Below are 20,691 nucleotides of genomic sequence, written 5' to 3' on the forward strand. Positions count from 1 at the left end.
ACCTCCTTCCTCTCATTTCTCTGCAGGAGAGACGGCCCGTGTCACTGGATGTACGTGCACGCAGATGCTCTGTTCTGTTCCTTTGCTGGAGCGGAGGATTTTTGGCTGAGGAATAGGGAGGGAGCAGCACAGGAGGCAGGGGCGCAGGCCAGGACGCTAGTGTCCCAGGTTATAATGTGGGTGCCTCAGGTTTGATCTCGTTTGTTATCACATAACTTCTGAATTGTGGCACCGAAATTATTTCTGTCTTCCCTGAGGATGAAATGTTAGGGTTGCAAACCAGCGGTGGGTTTGTATAATGTGATTTGAAATGCACCTGATTTTCACCTGGATAAATTCTTAAGTGTGGCGAGGTTTACTCTGGGGCTTTATCACTCTGTCACAAGAGTGAAGTCTGGATCTTGGGGCTGACTGGTACTTTTCTCTTGGAGGGGGGCAGAGGAAAGGAGAACTTGGGAAACTCACATTTCTAACTAATGAAATCCACATCAACTCACTTTATTTTTAAATAATATTCATACATTACACTCTCATTCCTTGTTTTACCTGTGATATTTTATACCCTCCAGCAGGTGCTGCTGCATCCTGCTAATATCTTCTTCGTGGAGGGAAAAAAAATAATCAGTCATTTGATTTAATACTAGGCAACTGGACTTTGCTTTTTGTTTTGCCTCGTGACTGTGTCTGTATTCTCTTTTATTCCTCAAGTTATTTGCCAGCAGAGTGACTAAGGAGGGAATTTTTATGATCCCAACATATTTAATCCTGCAAGCACTCTTTGTAAGAAGGGGTTGAAGATCAGTGGGAGTTGCTTATCAAGGCCATGCTCAGAGCAAGTTGAACAGACGCAGGTAGAAATACATCTGTATTTCTACAAAAATGTGAAGAAACACAAGTGTTTTCTTAAAAAATAGTCATTAAAAAAATAAAGTTTTTGGTTGGCTCATTGGTTTTTCCCAAGTTTCTTGAGCTTTAGTAATTTAAGCTTATGATTTTAAATCAGTTTTATTGCTAGCCTGATAGCTGGTCTTGAATGCTAGAAGCTTGCAATACAGATTACAAGGCACGTGTTTCAGAATCTCTTATTTAGGATTTCCACGTGAAGAATTGTGACTGAGTTACATACAGAAAATGTAAAGTTGAGATGTGCTTTGCTGTGTTTGCTGATGGACCACTTGTGCCAGGCAGGAATTTGTGGGTAGTAATAGCTGAAATTAGGCTTTGATATGGGTTACATATCCTTGAAGTCCTTGAGTTGCATCAGGCCAGAAATGTGCTCATGAGTTAAGAGATCTCATTGATCTCTGATACTTACCTGCGTCTTTGTACTGTATTGCTGGTTCCATGCAGGGAATTCAAATACTGCTGTAGTGTTTTTCCTCACTGTTACATGGTTTTGACTATGATTTTGGCACTTTTGGGGTTATCTAGGAGCCTTAGAAGGTGAATCCAAGCTTAATAAACTGAATGGTTGGTTTACTTTTGATATTTAACTGTATTAGTAGTCTAAAATGCTCAATATAAGAACAATGACAGTAAACTACAATCATAAATCTCAGTCAGGCAGCACCTGCCACTCTACTGTGTGAACAGCATGTGTGCCCCTGGATGTTCTGCTTGGAGGTGGCTGGAATTACAATCTTTCACTCTAACCTCTCTTCTGGGTTACTTTTAGAAATCCAACCTGGCTGTGGCAGTTACCTCTCAGAAGTTACAAGGATGGGTCAGGAGGAAATCACTTTTTATTTTTCCTTTTGGCTTAAACCCAAAAGGTTAAATATAATTAGATTCTAAGAATTCTGGTAATAATCTACATAATCCAGATGCAGTAAACACACAGATAAAAAGTCTTTAGTCAATAAGGTCTGAAGTTCGCATAACTTTGATAAATTCAGATTTGGCTCTTTAATGAGTTTCAGCTCCATTGGTTTCAGATGCTCTGGAATGTGTGTCTGTCTTTAAGAGGGCAGTTCATTTTATGCTAAAGCTGGAAGCATTCATCTGTTTTAGATTCTGTGGAGATTTATGTGTCTCTGTTCTTTAAGGAAGAGGAGCTGTATAGACAGGGTGGCTAACTAGATTGCTAAAGTCAAGTGGCATTAACCCAACTTTGGAAACTTGGGTCTATGTCTTATGACATGGAGATATATAATGTAAACGTGAATATAACTAACTGATATATTAAGCATACATAATAATAGTTAATGCTTATTCAGTGCTTTCTTTTTCTAGATTCTAAGGCAGCTCATAAGCCTTTTTACAGTTTTGGCCCTAGTTTATAGATGAGAGGATGAAGTTGCTAAATGTGAAGTGACTGGTTCAAGGTCCTAAAGTGAACCAGTGACAAAACTGGAAAGAGTTCAAGTTTCATGCCTTTTTCTCATGGATATACCACTTTATATTTTTTTTTTATTTGTAGGTTTTTTATAAATGATTATCATTTGTTGATGATGTTGTAAGTAACCACTGAAACATTGCAGATTGCTTGGATTATTGAGGCAGTTTTGCCTTGCTTTTCCTTGAAGCTAGGCTTTTGTATATTGAAAATATCGGTAAATGGGTGAAGTCTACATTTCTACCTCTTTATGCAAAATGTACATAACATTTCCAGTAAAACTATTTTAGACTTCCTGTGAAAGAATACATATTTTTTTACCATGGCTTTGTAGTACTGATAGATGCTTCAGCTGTTTTTCACTATACTTCCCCAGGCTATATCCAGAAGAACAAGTGATTACAGCTCATAAGATATAGTTACCAGCAGTCAGCTCGACAAAGGGGTTAAAAGAGAGACAGCCCTATCTTTTACTGCAGTGGAAGCATAGTTGTTGATTTAAAGCTCCAGTAAATGATTGTTGGAGGTCTGCCATGTGTAGCAGAGCATTCAGAAAGCACACCACAGTCTCTGCTTCCTCCTAAAGAGTGTTTGTCTGTCAACATCTCACTTTAATTGTAGTCTTTTAAGGTACCAGAAGGCAGGCAAAACGCACCAGCCAGCAATCATGGAAGATCAGGTCTTTACCAACGTTTATCAAAATATTAACACCACCAATATCTATGAGATTCCAGAATCTGAGGAAGACAAAGGAGATAATCTTTATGATCATGTCCATGAAGATCCAGCATCTCCTTCTTCCATCACTACTATCCCAGAGAGCATGGATAGTAGTCAAGAGAACTCAGAAGATAGCTGTAGTAATTCTGTGGCCTCTCAGCATGGGGCTGATGGGGAAGATGGTTCTTCATCTCACCATGGTGCTGACGAAGACCACCCATACCAGGAGATGGATCTGATGAGCCCAACTCTGGAAGATAAACATGTAGAGGGCATGATGTTTGAAAGAAACGTGCATTTTCCTCCAGATTTCCAGTTGCATCGGAGCCAGAGCACTTCTTCCAACTCTTCAACTTCCCTCAAGTTCCCTCTTAACAATAACTTTGGAGAAACTGACAACTTTCAGGAAGATTATGAGATTTCCATATTTGTAAAGGTAAGAGCTTGGGTGCTCCTAAGAATATAGTAGTTTTAAACCCCAAATCAATTTGTGTCCTCCAAATCAGTAAAATACAGCTACCTGCTGCTTTGTTAGCAACTCTGCCTGTGTGCTGCAGGGGGCCAAGGCATTCACTTACCTCTTACATCTTAAGGCACAGAAAGAGAAGACTTGTGTTGTGTGGAGATGCCTGGGATTTCTTAATTTCAAGTGGAAGTATGAGTATGATGAAAGTATTCTGACTGTTGCTGCAATACATTCCTTCTGTGGTATCTCCCTGTTGTTACTAGACTGTTATTACTTGAACTGGTTTAGTTAAGCTAGTTCAGCTATCCCTGTGTTTCACTATCTATCTAACAGCTAATAGCTCCAAAGTGATAGTTACTAATGCTGTAAAGAAAACAAAATATATACTTTAAATAATGGGAATAAAATTTCCACAAATGCTCATCCCTGAAAGAGAGGTCTTTCTTTTATTTCTTTCAATATTTAATGTATTTCTGTGACAATTTTAACATATATTTTTCATTAATTTCACGTTAAGTGTAAATTACTGAAGGGACTTTCACATTTTCTCTAACCGTAAATACCCGTGTTCTTAAATAAACACTGTACTCTTCCCTTTATAAAAGCTCTTGTATTCAACCATTCTCAATATTTATTAGGCTGTAACACAGACCTGACAGTTCCTCCTTTTTAACTACATAAGAGATAAATTTTCGAGTTCTTGTTTCCCTTGAATAGGACCATACACCATGAGTGTAATACTCTTGTTACTTCAACAGAAGTCTTGTGAAGTTTGTCACTTTTCAACATAAGTAAGATTATTAGAATCTGTTCCTCGGTTCCACAGGTGCTTTGAAAGCAGGGTAAGAGATTTTGTTGCCATGCATAGTGAGAAGTGTTTTTAGCAATGTCTGTATTTGGTTAATTTAGTTTATTTAGGCAGGAGCACACTATAACCTTCGCATTGGTGTGAGATGCTGATTATCTTGTATGAGCTAGGAGAGATAAAATGGCTTGGTGGACTGTCCTAATACTGCGTTTGGTTTCTGTTGTAAATCTTGGATTTCTTGGAAAACAGAGTTAGCTAAAAAGTTATCCTACATTTACTTGTAGGATAAAGGAGAATGCTTCCATAAAGTGTCAACAGAATCTTGAGATTCTTTTGAATGCATTAAGAAAGTTATGATTTAAATGTGTTTTCCTTTGTGTCATGTCTTCCTGTAGATGAAAAGTTGATGTTATTCCCCCTTCATGTTTCCCTTCTCTATGTGACAATCCTTTGTGATTGCTTTTCTAATTTTTGCATAAAGGTAGATCATTTAAATTGTTGATAAATTAAAAAAAAACCTCAAACAAACAAACCAGAAATGGCTATCAGGTTGCTTAGTCTTATTCTGCATAAGAAAAACCATAAAACTTCAGCCATTTCTCTTGAATTTCAACGTTACTGCAGCTACTCTTGTAAAAAGGTGTGTATTCTTCAGGAGAAGGGAGTATTTACTAATTGCTGGGTCGTGAATCCTTCTGGGTCTGTGTGTACTGCCACAAGGGGTTTTTGCTACTGATTTCTGTAGAAGTGGGCTATGAGAGCCATGTGTGAGGGCACTTGGCCGTTTTGTTACCTTGGTAGGACTTACATGGTATGACTCTTTGAAGCAGCAGCTGTCCTATTTCTGTGACTGGATCATGGTGATTGCTAAAAACGTGTGGACAAAGTAAGATCTATGGTGTTGGTTCTAGTTCATATCTCTGCTTGTAGTCCTGCATACATGTTTTAAAAGTTGCAGCAATTGAGTATATTTTGTTTGTTAGCAACTTCATTGTGTTAGCAACATGAGTGTTGTATTTTGGCTTTAAAATCCTCTCTCTCTATTCCTTATTCTTTCACGTTCCTCTTGTTTCAAAATAATGGTGTCCTCTCTTTCTATGCATGAAAAGAGAAAATGTGTGCAGATGCTCCCATTCAAGCAGAGATGATGGGGTTAATTTGGATTTCTGAAAAGTGACAAGAGGGGCATTTTGAAAAGAACTGTCATGGTGAAGGAGTGAGGAAGTCCTTTTCCTTGCTTTTGTTGTGCAGAATAGCTAAGTATCCCATAAAGGGGCTTATCAGCTAGTCTAGAGAGAAGCACAAACTTTGGACTCTGTTCACTTGCCAAAACATGAGTGCCTACTGCCTTTGAGATGTCCTTGAGCCCCAAGACATCCCTACCTGGCTGGAAGAGGAGACGTGAGGCCTTCAGGTGATCCATGCTGTGGTCTTCCTCCAGCAGGAGCTGGAGGCCTGGTGGGCAGGGCACTGGATACTTCTGTGCCAGTGGCTGAACTGAACTCCTATGACAGCATTTTATGCCTTGAGAAATTGATGACATTTCATTTTTGGATTTTTGCTTTTCTTTCTTTCTGGTATCAAGGTAATAAAGCACTAACTCCATGGAGTGAAGAGCCAGCTTCGCTATCTTTAACTATCTAGATAGCAAAAGTCTGCCTATAAAATGGAGGGTCATAGAGTAATATGTAACAAGAATTGCAAAATACCTGAGGGCTATCACTTCTTATGCACGTAGGAACCAAATCTCTCGGTTGTGTCAACGGCCATTATTCATAGGCGGTTCCTTTCTGATATGGTCTCTAGTCCACCTGAGGCCAGCGTTGCTCTGAAATTGGGTTCGTCTTCTGGATTTGCTCTTTTCTGCAGACATTAACAGTGACAGCAGGACCTTTTGCTGCGGGACAATAGTGGTAATGACAATTCTGCCACTATTTACTCCTTGCTTTGTTTGTAGCACTAATAAATCTCTTGAGTGGCCAGAAGGGTGAGTGTCAGACAGGTCGCTGCTGGCTGAAAACCAGAAAAAGTGGGAAGATTAAATGGTATCTAACTTAGTCTAGCTGGCTTAGTTGCAGCGCACTGGCTAGAATAGATATTTAACTTCATCAGAATATTGTAAGTGCTGTTGCATTAGGACCATAGTTTCAGTCAGACCGGATAATCTTTTCTGTAGTCCATCCTGTGTTACTGGACGCCAAGAAGATCTTTAATTCGCATTCACTCATCTTTCAGTGATTATCGGTACTTGGTAACTATGTCCTCATCAGTGGACTATTTCAGGATGTGCCATAAGGTAAAAAAATTTGGCTTTCATCAAGGAATTCCCTGTACCTTTAGTAGCAGAATATAGCATGTACCAACATGGAGCTGTTTGTCTGAATCCAGCATGTCCAGGCTTGTCACAGCCACCTTAATGCCCTTTCAATAACGTTGTAATTTCTGCCAACAAAAGCCTTTGAAATTTGAACAGAAATATAACTGACATACATACAGGCTATGTTACTGAGTGCATAGGACAGCTCGATCTAATTGTAGCTCTTGCTCAGAGGTCCAACCTTTTCACTTGCATGCTGCATTTCCCTGTTTAGCAGGGCATTTGTTCTGAGGCTAGGTTTCTTTGAAAATTTTAACTTTTTGTTTTCTTGAAGCTTGAGGTGTTATTTAAAGAATACTCCCCCTATTTTCTTTTGAGAAGCAAATTATTGCCCTTCCGGTTTATTGATGACTTGAGACTGGCTATGGATTATACCTCTCTGTACAGATTTGTGCCACAGGAGAAGGAAGGTATTTCCTTACCCGGAGCAATAAACACCTTGTGTTATGCAAACAATACAAATTTAATACAGTGGTTTAGCATCGTGAACCTGCATGTTCGATCACTGCACTGGGGTAACAGAGTTACGGATGCTGGAAGGCACCTCTGGAGATTGTCTAGTCTAACCGCTTACTCAGAGCAGGGTCACCTAGAGCAGGTTGCTCAGAGCCATGTCTGGCCAGGTTTTGACTATTTCCAAAGATGAAGAATCCACAGCTTCTCTGTGCAACCATTCCAATGTGCTACCCTCATGGTAAAAATGTGTTTTCCTATGTTTAAATGGAATTTTGTGTATCAATTTGTGCCCATTGCCTCCTGTCCTTTCACTGGATACCAGTGCTTATATTTAAGAATGCTGTTTTAAGAAAGATACTGCTTTTAACTTCCCTGTACATCAGAACTTAAACTTTTAGCTGTTTCCATTGGGATTATTGAATCCTGTAGTAAAATTTCTTTAAGTCAGTAGCTGGGAAAGGAAGGACATTTCTGTTTTTCCTGCAAGATGCTTCCCACTCCCTTGTTTCCAAGTCAGGAAGGTCTGAGGGCTCTAACTTGACGGTACAACCCTGTGTTAGCTCCCTACTGACTCACGAAGTTGAGCTGAACTGTTGTGAATGCCAGACCATGTTCTTAATAGGGACGGTGAGCTTAATCACTTGTATCACTGCAAAAATCACGCTCCTTCCCATTGAGTTGGCTTTTCTGTTGTTTTATGGAGCATATTGGTATCTGTAGAGAAAGTTTTGTTTAAAAATGTGTATTAATGGTTTAGAACATGAAGTTACAGGACATAGCTAATTTTTAGCATGTATTATTTGAAAAGAGCAGAACCAAATCATAGTGTAACCATGTGTATGCCCAGTCTTAAGTGAGTCGTTATGCTGGTGCTTTGCTGAGCAGAACTGAGCATTTTGTAGAAGCAGATGAAAAGTAAAAGAGTACCCAGCATAGGTGAACATTTGTGGCTTTCAGTAGGAAGTCCTGCAGGGGGTTTCAGTTAAAGGGATGGATATCAACATTAATGAGAATATCAGTTTTTCAAATTTTCAACCACTTATTTCTTGCTACACTCATAGTCTACAGAGTAAAACAACTGCAAATTTGGGGTGGTAGATATTTGCAAGCATAATTGGGTGTCCAAATACCTTTTAGCAATGCAAGCCGGGTAGTCTTTTAATAGACTCTGATACAGCACATAAGGCGGGTGTTAAACTATATCTTCTCCACTGAGGTTTGCAGGTAGTAGAATGAGTTCTGGCTGAAGCCAGGTGGCAGATGTAACCCTCTATATGCACATAAAATTATAGTAATTTGGCTTTTTATGACATTTTTGCTTTTTAAAATATTTTTTATAATAAATGTAATAGAAGTAAGCAAATATTATTTTGGTCTTATGAATAAGCTTAGAAAAAGGTTAAATGAATCATAATCCACCTTTTAAATAGTGTTAACTGAGCAACTTGAGCAAGGAAAAGATCCAAGAACTATTTCCAGAGTTCTCCACTCATGGCAGATTTACACACCAAGATGCAACATACTGAAGTTAACATGTACACAGCAAGAAATGACTAATGGGGAGCCAATATCCTAATGTGATACCCTTTTTAGTAATTTTAATTAAATTAATGGATGTTTTTCACTGAAATAGTCTTACTTAAAATAGTTTACAAGTACAACTAAGTATAGAAATACAGGTCTGGAATATGAAGTGATAAGATGTGTCCTCCTGCTCTCAGTCTTATCTAGACTATCCCTAATAGATGCTTCTTTGAAAACATTCAGTGATGCAGATTCAGCACTTACACCAGTTAGTCTCTGTCAATGCTTAATTATTTTCCTGAGACAAAAATTTTCCTTTGTTAAAATTCACTTGCTCTGATTTATGCTATTTTTTTCAATAGAGAAATCTGTTATGTATTGGAAGACACACATCAAATTTCCTTCAGTCTTTGCTTTCCTAGACTAAACAAACTCAATTCCTTCAGCCTGCCTTCAAGCTGGAGTCATCATTTCATTTCACTGAGTCACCATTATCATTGGTTGACGAGAAGCTCAACATAAGCTGGCAGTGTGCGCTTGCAGCCCAGAAAGCTAAACGTATCCTGGGCTGCATCAAAAGAAATGTGACCAGCAGGTCAAGGGAGGTGATTCTGCCCCTCTATTCTACTCTCAGGAGACCCCACCTGGAGTACTGTGTCCAGCTCTGGGGCCCCCAACATAAGAAGGACATGGACCTGTTGGAGCGGGTCCGGAGGAGGGCCACGAAGATGATCAGAGGGCTGGAGCACCTCTCCTATGAAGACATGCTGAGAGAGTTGGGGTTGTTCAGCCTGGAGAAGAGAAGGTTCCGGGGAGACCTTATTGCAGCCTTCCAGTACCTGAAGGGACCTACAAGAAAGCTGGAGAGTGACTTTTTACCAGGGCCTGTAGTGATAGGACAAGGGGTAATGGCTTTAAGCTGAAAGAGGGTAGATTTAGATTAGCTATAAGGAAGAAATTCTGTCCTGTGAAGGTGGTGAGGCATTGGAACAGGTTGCCCAGAGAAGCTGTGGATGCCCCAACCCTGGAAGTGTTCAAGGCCAGGTTGGACGGGGCTTTGAGCAACCCGGTCTAGTGGACAATGTCCCTGCCCATGGCAGGGGGGTTGGAACTAGATGATCTTTAAGGTCCCCAACCCAAAACATTCTATGATTTCTAAAGTTTTAGTGGTTTGGTATGTTGTGGGGATTTTCTGTTGTTTTAGGGGTTTTTTTGACCTTTTCCTTTATATATTTCTTAAGCTCTGTGTTTCAGGTACAGGTAGTGTATTTAGCAGTGCCAATAAAAATTATTACAGCAATTGCATCTTTAATTCCTCATCTGTCCAACTCTCTAGTCGGGACACTATATCTGCTGTATTTTAGCAGATTTGTGTATCCTTTAACATTTTGTTTAGGATTACAGAGTTCATCTTCTAGCCCTGGTGTTTTCCCAATAAATGCTTCTGTAACAGTCTCAACCATTTATTACTCACCTGTTTGCAAGCAGCTGTAATGCAGTACTATTGCACCGTTTGAACCGGCCATTTGACTTTAAAAGCATTAGGTTTCTCAGTGAGGTGATCAGAGTCTCATCACCTGTCACTGAAAACAGTATTGTTTTGAAGTCAGAGAATTGCTCTGATATAAATTCAATGTGGAGCACACTATCAGCAATGCTTTTGCTCTACTAATTTAGAAAATATACATCTGTAATATCTCTGCACCATACTATGCAGACACAGTATGGCTTTATGGCTACTTTCTACACTCTTTCATGGACAGGAGACGGGTAATCTCTTAAGTCTTAACATATAAACCTAGTAGCTATGTAACCCTTATTTCTGAGGAGGAAAACTGTGTTGTGGGTCTCTTCATAGCTTGATTTATGCTTATCTGAATTACTCTGTGTGCTTGTGTGAAAAGATTAGTGAACGGCAGTTCTGTTACAGATAACATCCAGTTCCCCAACTATCAGTCATGAACAGAACGTGTGCTTTAGCAGCAGGGCATAGCAGCTTGCTTAATCTCTTGCATACAAAGGGTAAAAGGTCTTGCTTCTGACCTCTGCTGAGTCTGTGCCTTGCTCATGCACCTTTTCTGCCTCCGGAAAGGTCCGTGAATCAATTTCCAGCTGACACTCCCGTGCCACCTTCAGCTTTTGGCTCCAGCAGCGACTGTGGCTGGGTATAGCACAGTAGCGTAGCAACAGCTTCAAAATACGGACCCATATTGTCTAGGAAATTGTTACTGCACAGTGATTGCAGCAATAGCAAATACAATGTAAATATGTAGGCCATACTGAGGGAAAATTAAAATGGGATTTATTTACTTGTTTCTTTTTCCTACAAATTTTTTTTGTGACTCCCTCTTTGATGTTCTGAAAATAAGACTGTTATCCCAGCCTGGTTTGTTGTTTTCTTTTGAAACATCTTAGTTCCTTTTGTTGCATTTTAGGAGAGGAAAATGTTTAGATTTGTGGATTGATTACTTTTTTTGCTATCCCTGACAACTTATCTATGTAGCAGTGCTGTCAGCTGGTTAAATGGTTTCTGTCCAATATAGAGGGATTTGTATTATTTTTAATTGTTTATTGCAGAAGTGCCTGAAGAGCAGCTCTACTGAGACTGGTGTTTTACAAAGAAAGTAATAGATAGTCCCTGCAAAACAACTGGGAATGATCTGTGTAAATTATTTTGGGATCCGCAAGAGGAAAGCTGCTTTTCTTCTCTGTTCTTTGTTTTCTTTAGATATCAAGGGTTGGATTTGGCACACCCGACTTAAGGTGTGTCTGTAAGCTATTAACTACATCTCTGCAGGATATCTAGGCTCCTTTTGCAGCAAAAAGCTATCTGAAATAGTGCAATGGGATGTTAATTCACATGGCCAAGTGTAGGCATCGGGTGTAGGGTGAGGTTTGTTGTTCTGTAGATGCCATTAGTTGCATTGAGTAGGGTCCTGATTCAGTTTTCCAAGCATAGGCATCCAGTGCTGCTTTAGATGCCTTAAGCCTTCCCTCCTGGCCTCCAGCTGCCTCTGCAGAAGGCCACGGGTCTCCCATAGATCCTTTCTCATGTATGTTTACAGAGTTCCTCAGCTATCCTAGGGCCTCTCATATGCTGCTGGATATCTCGGTTTAGGCAACTGAATCAAGCCATAAACTTTCACTGCATACAAGAGTATAATCACCTGAAGTTAAAAAAACTGAATGCCACCAGTGATAGTTTAAATACAAAGCCTGGATTACTAGATTAGGCTGGAAGCCAATTCTGATAATGGGTATCTGGAAACAAACTCCAGACCAGTTTTTTTTTTTTTTTTTATTCCACCCACCCCAGGCTATTTAATTTTTCTTTTTCTTTCCGTGTCCACACTCAGCAACAGCTGAAGTGCAACAGTGAACAAACATTGCAATGTTGGACAGTTCACTGGACAGTCTATCTTAATCAGATAAAATCATGTGATATATCTTAGCATCTTTCCAAGACTGAGAACAAGCACTTTCTTTAACTTCAGTCAACCTTTATCCTTTTCTTAACAGCAACCCCCATATAGGTTTCGTTCAACTGTATTTGTTTTGTAGTTACTTTTTATTTTAGACACCATAGTAGAAGAGAAAGGCCAACTGAATTTACTAGGTTTGAATTCCTAGGTACCAGTTCAAACATAACTTAAGATCTTAATTGTGAAAAGAGAATCTGCTTTGTTTCTTTGGGTCATAAGACCCAGTATTGGAGGGAAATTTTCCACTGTTCTGCAACTGTATTTACTGGTCCATTAGAAATAATTTTGGTGTTCTCTCATACACTGTGATTGTGGCTGAAAAGAAATACCTGAATATTTTTCTGTATCGGTGGCAATTTTTAAAATACTTACAACTGCTTAATGGCAAATGTTACGAACCTGTATGAAACTACCTTCCGTGGGGAAAAAAAACCGCAAGAGGTGGCATGTCACTTTAAAATGAGTCATTGATTTGGTATCTGCAGGTGTGATTTTTATATTTAGACCTCTAGATGACCCTTTTCATATCAATTAATGATACAATTATGGTTGACTTTTTACTGTTGGTACATCCCTGATAATGCTGTAAGACATCAGTGGCCTTCATGAAGTTATAATGATACAATTAGGAATAGAGGAGAAGTGAATTGGTTAGTGCACAGGTCTGGTTTCAGTACAGGCAAGCAGTGTTTGAAACCAGGATTTTGATTCGCAAGTTAATTGATTTTCTGTTACAGCCTCCATGCAATCACCTCAAAGCAGTGTGTAAGTGTTAATGAAGTAAAACTTGAACACATTTTCTGAGAGAAAAACAGTATTTTCCTGCTTATATGTTTAAAAAAATTGGGCACAGAAAGGTAGAAACCTTTGCACACTCACCAAGATAATTTTTTTTTTTTTTTTTGGTTCCTGTTAATCTGAAAAAAATTTCATAGGATTGGAGGTGACCTTTTGGAACATGAAATAGAGTCCTTTTTCTGTCACAGACAACCTCGTCATATAATACATAATTCATAAACTGATCAAGGTCAATCTAAAAACTAAATGGCCATTATTATTAATTTTGGAAATCTGTTTCAGAACGTCACTGCTCTGATGGTTTGACACCTTACTCTAATTTCCAAATGACATTTATTCATGTGCAGCTAATACATCCTTGTTCTTGTGCCAGCATGGTCTATTAGCATTCATTCTTTCATTTAGCGCTTTGTAAAATCAGTTTAGGCTTAGACATCCTCAGATGATCGAGTGCTCCCTCAGTAAGTTTGCAGATGACACCAAGCTGGGCGGGAGCGTTGATCTGCTGGAGGGTCGGAAGGCTCTGCAGAGGGATCTGGACAGGCTGGATTGATGGGCTGAGGCCAATTGTATGAGGTTCAACAAGGCCAAGTGCCGGGTCCTGCACTTGGGTCACAACAACCCCATGCAACGCTACAGGCTTGGGGACGAGTGGCTGGAAAGCTGCCCCGCAGAAAAGGACCTGGGGGTGTTGGTCGACAGCCGGCTGAAGATGAGCCAGCAGTGTGCCCAGGTGGCCAAGAAGGCCAACGGCATCCTGGCCTGGATCAGAAAGAGTGTGGCCAGCAGGAGTCGGGAGGGGATCGTGCCCCTGTACTCGGCGCTGGTGAGGCCGCACCTCGAATGCTGTGTTCAGTTTTGGGCCCCTCACTACAAGAAGGACATTGAGGTGCTGGAGCGTGTCCAGAGAAGGGCGACGAAGCTGGTGAGGGGTCTGGAGCACAAGTCTGATGAGGAGCAGCTGAGGGAACTGAGGTTGTTCAGTCTGGAGAAGAGGAGGCTGAGGGGAGACCTCACCGCTCTCTACAATTACCTGAAAGGGGGTTGCAGAGAGGTGGGTGTTGGTCTCTTCTCCCAAGTGACAAGTGACAGGACAAGAGGAAATGGCCTCAAGTTGCACCAGGGGAGGTTTAGGCTGGATATTAGGAAAAATTTCTTTACAGAGAGAGTGGTGAAGCATTGGAACAGGCTGCCCAGGGAGGTGGTGGAATCACCCTCACTGGAGGTGTTCAAGGAACGTGTAGATGTGGCATTGTGGGACATGGTTTAGTGGGCATGGTGGTGTTGGGTTGGTGGTTGGACTTGATGATCTTACAGGTCTTTTCCAGCCTTAATGATTCTGTGATTCTGTGTTTTTGGGCTAAACCAGCCAATCTTTTTTGTCTCCATTTCTTCCAGTCGTCATAGTAATTCCCTTCTGCACGTACCTTCTTTCCACAAAGATGCCTTTTTTTTCTTCACATCTGCATCCTGTCTCAGGTTGCTTCTACTTTTATAGCTAGACTAAACAAGCAGCAAAAAAGATTCTTTTAATAACCTCCTGGTTTAAGATACCTACAATTGTTTAAGTAAACACATCATTCAATTTGAGGTGAAATGTCCCGACATAAAGACGTTAGAGACAGTTAGAAAAACTTCATTAATTTCTTGGTGCCTTTCACAGTTTTTCACTTATACTGACACTTGTTTTCCTTTTAGCAACTGTAATGTTTTTCTAACATCATTGCAAGGTTCCCTAGTCTGCCTGCAGAGCACCAGCATGGCATGATTCCCACTGTCCCAATGGCCTTAAGAGTGCTCACACGTACTGGCCCGGAATCTTAAAATCAACAGCTTTAAAGGGCTTCTCTCTTGATCCTGAATTGACACTTAGATGGGGTTGTTCACTTGTTTATGTTACTGCTCTTTGGGAAATCTTAGCATCTTGGTTGGACTTGATGATCTTACAGGTCTTTTCCAACCTTAATGATTCTGTGATTCTGTGATCTGAAGCTCAACACTGTATCCCTGTAGCTTGAGGACTGGTTGAGAAGCAAATGGAAGGAGTGGAAGCTTTGCATCTGAATTTATAGGTATTTAATCTCTCTTCTGCCCTCTGCTCACATATATTTGTACATGTTTTGGATTTATTTTAAAATGTGTTTGATTAAAAATCTGGCCAGCAGAAGTGTTTTATACTTGCCCCACATTTATATTTGCTCTATAAATATGTGCATCCTTATCTGTAATGCTGATACTTTGGTGGCCCCTCATTGCAAGAGGGTCTCTGTTAGTCAGAAATGGCATGTGATTGGTCAGTGAGGTATCTAAATAATACTGGCAAGTCCTCATTAAACAGGAATACCAGGAGAAAGAATTTAAACTTATAAAGTTTTTTTTTCCTTAATGTCATTAGAAATTCTTCCTAATTTTAATGTCTGTTAGCTAGGAACTTTTCAGAGAAGTACAGGAGGAAAGAATTCAGGAATCCTGAATTTCATAGAGTAGACTTGTTGACCTAAGAGTACTTTTGTTAGTGCTTTTTTTTTTTTTTTTTTTTTTCCCCTATCACACTGTGGTTCAGGCATGGAAGGTAACCTTTCTTGTACCTATCATGGGCTTTTTCACAGACCATCAAGAAGGCCCATTAATAATGAAGACTGCACTCATATCCCAGTTGTTTAAAAAAAGAAGTTATCCAAGAGCTCAGTGCTGTAGCCTGCTGAATGCTCTGATGCTTATCCATAAAAAGTATAAACCACGTGCCTGATGTTTTAGCGTATAAGAACTGTAATTCACATTTTTTTCAACCATTTTAAATTAATAAAATTATGTTTCTACTTAAATACTTCAGTGCTTTGGGAAAAGGAATAATAGCAGGACTTTTTTTTTTAAAAGCTGATGAGCCTTTAGAGAAGAATCATAGTGTTGAAGTCAGAGGAAGTTCAGTGGAGAATACTAAAATGCCATCCTTTGCTTTATGAAGATAGAGAGCTTAACTAATTTAAAATGTTATCATATAGAGAAATCATGGATAAATTTAGATGTAAGGTAAGAAACTAATTGCTATATTTTAATTTCATTATCTAATGTTTCAGTCTCATTGTATGTCATTTTGGGGACTAAAGAAAATTAAACTTGTCAGTTTGGATGAATATGATAAAGGGCTATAGGGCAAGTCTTTTTAATCAAGTGAATCAATGTGGATCATGGTTAATATGCTGTCTGCTCAGTGGGCCTCGGTGAGATTTCAGGGTTATTTCTAAACAGTAGCATGCTCAGGCTGAAAATGTAAGCTGTGCTGAAATTAATAAGAGTATTGCACTGATTCAGTGCAGACAGGATATTACTCAAGATACTTCGCTGCAAACATGCAGTCTGGAGACTGTTTGGATCTGGGGATTCATCTGTGTAAAATTTATGAAGTCTGTTTTAATGATTGTCTGTCAGACAGAAAATTTCTTGAACATTGGTCTGAGCTGCTTGCTTTTCTCTTTTGTTTCCATGGTGGAATAGAAGCTGAAAAAGGAGAAGGAGTAATTCTTACTTTGGCTAGAAGTGGCAGTTCACAAACCTCAGAGACAATCTATTTGAATTAAACACCCCAGGACCCAATATAGACTGTCTTAAGGAATTCATCCAGTCTAAATTTCTTGCAGGTCAATCATTAAGTTATAGAGCAACTCATGGGGAACTCTGATCACCTGATAAATCTGACCAGGTACCACCTGAGAAAGAGCAGCTTTGTCAGCTGGGGAAGTGATTCAGCTGCTGTAGCATGTAGGAGGTCTGATCCTGTGAAAAGCAACTGCTGGAGGCTGGGCAGGATACCCCAGGGCATCCAACATGGCCCTGGAGGTCTATGTCTGAGCAGTCTAACCCCACCATCAATTTCTCAAAGCCTAAAGTTTCTACAAGGTCATATTTCTGTGAAAAGATACTGAACAAATACACTGGACAAAGGTCCAGTATCAAAAATTTGTTATACACCACGTGGCCTATTTTGAAGAGGCACCAGTCTTTCTCCCCTTCCTTTGGTGACCCCGTGGATTTGCAAATAATCAGCAATAAATAGTTTCTAGTTACATAGTGCGTAGTAACAAGGTGACATAAGAAAGAGCACCTCTGTAAAAACCACACAGTTATATAAACACAGATATATCATACTGCAGCACTGCATACTTTATTGGACTTCATGAGGTACTTTAAATTTACTTATTTTCACCAAATGTAGACAGGGTGCTTATCTGTTGAATCAGTAACTTCATTGTGGTCCTCACTACACATGTACTTTGGTGTGCCTGTGCCTTGCCGTGTGTCAGTAAGACCGTATAATGAACAGCAGAATTTTGGAGCAGCAAATTCATAGTCATTTGGCTCCTCCCTGTGAGATTGCCAAGAATGAAGTTTGGACGGGAGCAGAGTTTCTTGCAGGCATCGGGTGCTGATTGGCCTTGCGCACCGTGGCTGATAACAGCTAAAAATAGCAGCGGTATAAAAGCCCAGCGAGCAGCACAGCTGCCCTGGCATTCCCTCCTCAACTGCCAGCGAGGGAGGAGACGGTGTTCTCCAAGTCCCTGTAAATACGTGACCAAAGAACATTCTGCTGCTTAATTCCACTTAACAATTAACCCGTCAAATGAAGACACACACTGGACTGTGTGACTCATGGGGGAAGTAACCAAGTTCTACTATTAAAAAAAAAAAAAAGACACAAACTGAAGGCCAGATTTTCCAAGTAGGTTTTCTGAGCAGAGCGTGACAGGTGGGCTGGTGGAATGTCTTTGGAAGTTTGCCTGCGGAATATCTGTGGTTTTGTGTACAAGAACGTTGGACTTGTGTACATACTCACATAATCACCTGTATAGGGAGCATACTCCTTGACGATGGGATTCTGAACAAATGTGTCTTTATTTGACAATGATTTGACTAAGCTGGCATTGAGGAGTTCAGGAGTCTATTCTTAGCCTTGCTGTTGATTCTGGGGAAATCAGGTCACTTCCTTGCATTTCTGTTCCCTTTCAAGCTCTGCCTGTCTTCTGTTTTAAGCTGTAGACCTCCGGGGAACAGTGACTTCAGTTGTTGATTGCATTGCAAGATAAACCTTTGGGCGTCTGAAGCGCTTTGGATGAATAAAGAAGGCAGACACCTGTCTTGAAGAGCTCCTCTTTTAAAGTCTGGCAAAAGTTACATTGAGTTGAAAATGGGGTGTAATCAGGGAAAGCATTAGGAAGTCTTAAAAATAGGTGGCGGTGTCAGCCCTATCAATAGTAAACTATCCCCTCATGTATTAATTCCAGTTGCTCTGTCCTCCTCTGATTTTATGAAGCTTTGCACTATGAAATTTGTATGGGTGGATTCCCTTTCATTTTAGTTACGGTATTTTAATTTTTTTTCTGGTTTATAATGATAACACTGCAACGTTTATAATATCCTACAAGATTGACAGATGACCTGGCTAACTTGCCTTCAGTTTTGATTTGATACACTTAATTTTCTGAAAAGGTCACTTATAACTGCCTAACCATTTTCCCTTTCATAGGAACATTCAATTACCTTTTAATTTATTGTTTAAATTCAGAGATCTCTCATGGCAAACGAGATAATTGAGGAGGATGTTGGCTTGGTAGTTCTGTATACTTTTTCTGTCTTTTTTCAGTCTTTTTCTGGTCAGGAGACCCAGCATGAGCAGTGGTGGTAGAAACTCCCACACAGTGGTTTCCACCTAGTCGAGATACAGAGCTGAGAGGAGTCAATCCTTACAGCACACCTAACTTCACCCTTCTGAACTCTTTGCCTTTCCTCTCTGAAAGTCAATTTTCTGTGTTAACGTGTAGCCAAGAGATAACCTGAGAGTCCCTTATTGGTGCCATCCTCCACAGGGGAATTTAGGCTTTCTCTCAACGTGATGGGATACCTTTATATATATTTATGAATTAGTCTGGCATCAACTCTCACTTGCTGCTTGGCTAGGAATGGGTAGAAATTGCTAATAATGAGGGGCTCCGTATCTCATTAGCACTTTTCTAACTGATGTAGGTCTCCCAGGAAAACCTAGTCCATTTTCCACACAATTGTATCATAGTCGTCACCAAGGTCAGAGCAGTGAGACTGCAAAGATGACTCTGGGCTTTGACATGTTGGTGATCTGTGAGGTTGCTTCCAGGTATTGCAGCTGGTGACCAAGGGCCCACACCTTCCTTATAAAAGTGATACCTGCTACGCGCTCTGTGAAAATTTTGTGATTTGGGGAAAAGGCAAAAAATTTTTGGAAAATCTTCCATTTAAGAGGAAGAAAATCTTAACATCTTTCTATTTAGACTACCCAGTATTTCCAATACGGACAGACTTAAACAAGACCCCATTGCTATTCACACTGTGCTCACAGCTGAATTTCACACTAAGATTTACTTTCAGTCTGAAGCTAAGCTCTTCTTTAAGAATTGCCACCACTGTCTTTCACTTAAGGATGTGGGACGTGGTCTCTGAAGTCCTAATAACTCACGCATGGTGGTCACCAGCGAAAATCTACTAACATGAAAGGCTAGTTGCAGAAGAGGGGTTCACACCTGTGCTTAACTAACCACTTAAGTCTGCAGTGAAAAGGGTCCTCAAGCAAAGAAAAACTAAAAAGAGATATTACTAAGTCAATGTCAGGTGCTTCAAGACCTTGAACTCTTGTGTTGAATAAAGAAGGAAAAATAACCCAAACAACCCACCGTTCATTTAATAACAGCTTGAGGTGATGCACTAAGGAAAGTGAGCTTGTTCACTGGCAAACTTTGTGGAAACTTTATCACAGAAGTACCAAAAGGTGAAATGAAAAATGAATGAGGGCAGTTTTCTAAGGAGAATGGAAGAGTTCTACAGTTCAGTGTAAGGCTCAAGGTCAGCCAGCTGCATTAACCCAGGCGTACAGCACTGCCATTGATGAGGTGAGCCATAATGTTTGCAGAGGTTAAACTTTGCTGCCATAAAGAGAGATGTAAAGATCTTGATCCCTGCTGTTTCATACTGAACAAGCGTGGGTTTATCAGGGAGCCAAAAGCCAGAAGCCCTTTTCTGAAGTCAAATAGTACATACACCACAGAGGATCCTGTAATCTGTTGTGCAGATCCATGCGTGTAACCTGCTGTGCAGGTACTTTATGGCTTCATCTGGCACAGCTAAATGTCACTGACGCCAACATTTGAACCCATGGGAACTAGTCTGAGTCACGAGTAATTTCAAACTGAGTTGCTGAAGGCTTCATCTTTTAGAAAAAATGTGCATCAGAATATAGAAAGTAATTTCTGCTTTCAGCCAAATTGTTTGCTAAACAACGGAGTGAAACACAAATGTATCCGATGAAATCAGCAGCAATTGCCCATTCTTTGGGCCTCATTTACAGGGGGGAATTGAAACCTAGCCAGAGATCTGCATGAGATGTATGTGCCATTTTGAACACTTTCAGTAAATAATAATTCATAAATTGGGACTGGAGTAGTGTGTTTCGTGTGCTGGTCTTTTGCTTGGGGGGATTTAATCCTAGTTTGCATGTACATGCTTCAAATCCTAATTAATTTAGACTTAATTTATGACAAGAAGCATACCAAGAAATGAACAGAAATAATCTAAATAGGGCCTTGCACTAAGAACACTTGTAGATTAAGACAGGGATATGCATTACTCTGCTGCAGACTTGTAAGTAAAATCATGTAATTTTAGTTCTGTGACAGCAGTGAGTCAACAACAACGGGTGCATCA

The 20,691-nt window shown here is 40.1% G+C and overlaps 1 protein-coding gene across 1 annotated transcript in view; it reads left to right on the forward strand.

The window, feature by feature from the left end:
- The first annotated feature begins 3,002 nt into the window (after nt 1-3,002).
- The window catches only part of CLIC5 (chloride intracellular channel 5), a 77,814-nt gene continuing 60,125 nt past the window's right edge, over nt 3,003-20,691 (forward strand). The window contains exon 1 of the mRNA XM_059827792.1: nt 3,003-3,491. Within this exon, the coding sequence (XP_059683775.1) occupies nt 3,003-3,491 (489 nt within the window). The remainder of the gene's footprint in view (nt 3,492-20,691) is intronic.

This window comes from Gavia stellata, chromosome 2, assembly GCF_030936135.1.
Source record: "Gavia stellata isolate bGavSte3 chromosome 2, bGavSte3.hap2, whole genome shotgun sequence".
In the NCBI taxonomy this organism is placed as follows: Eukaryota; Metazoa; Chordata; class Aves; order Gaviiformes; family Gaviidae; genus Gavia; species Gavia stellata.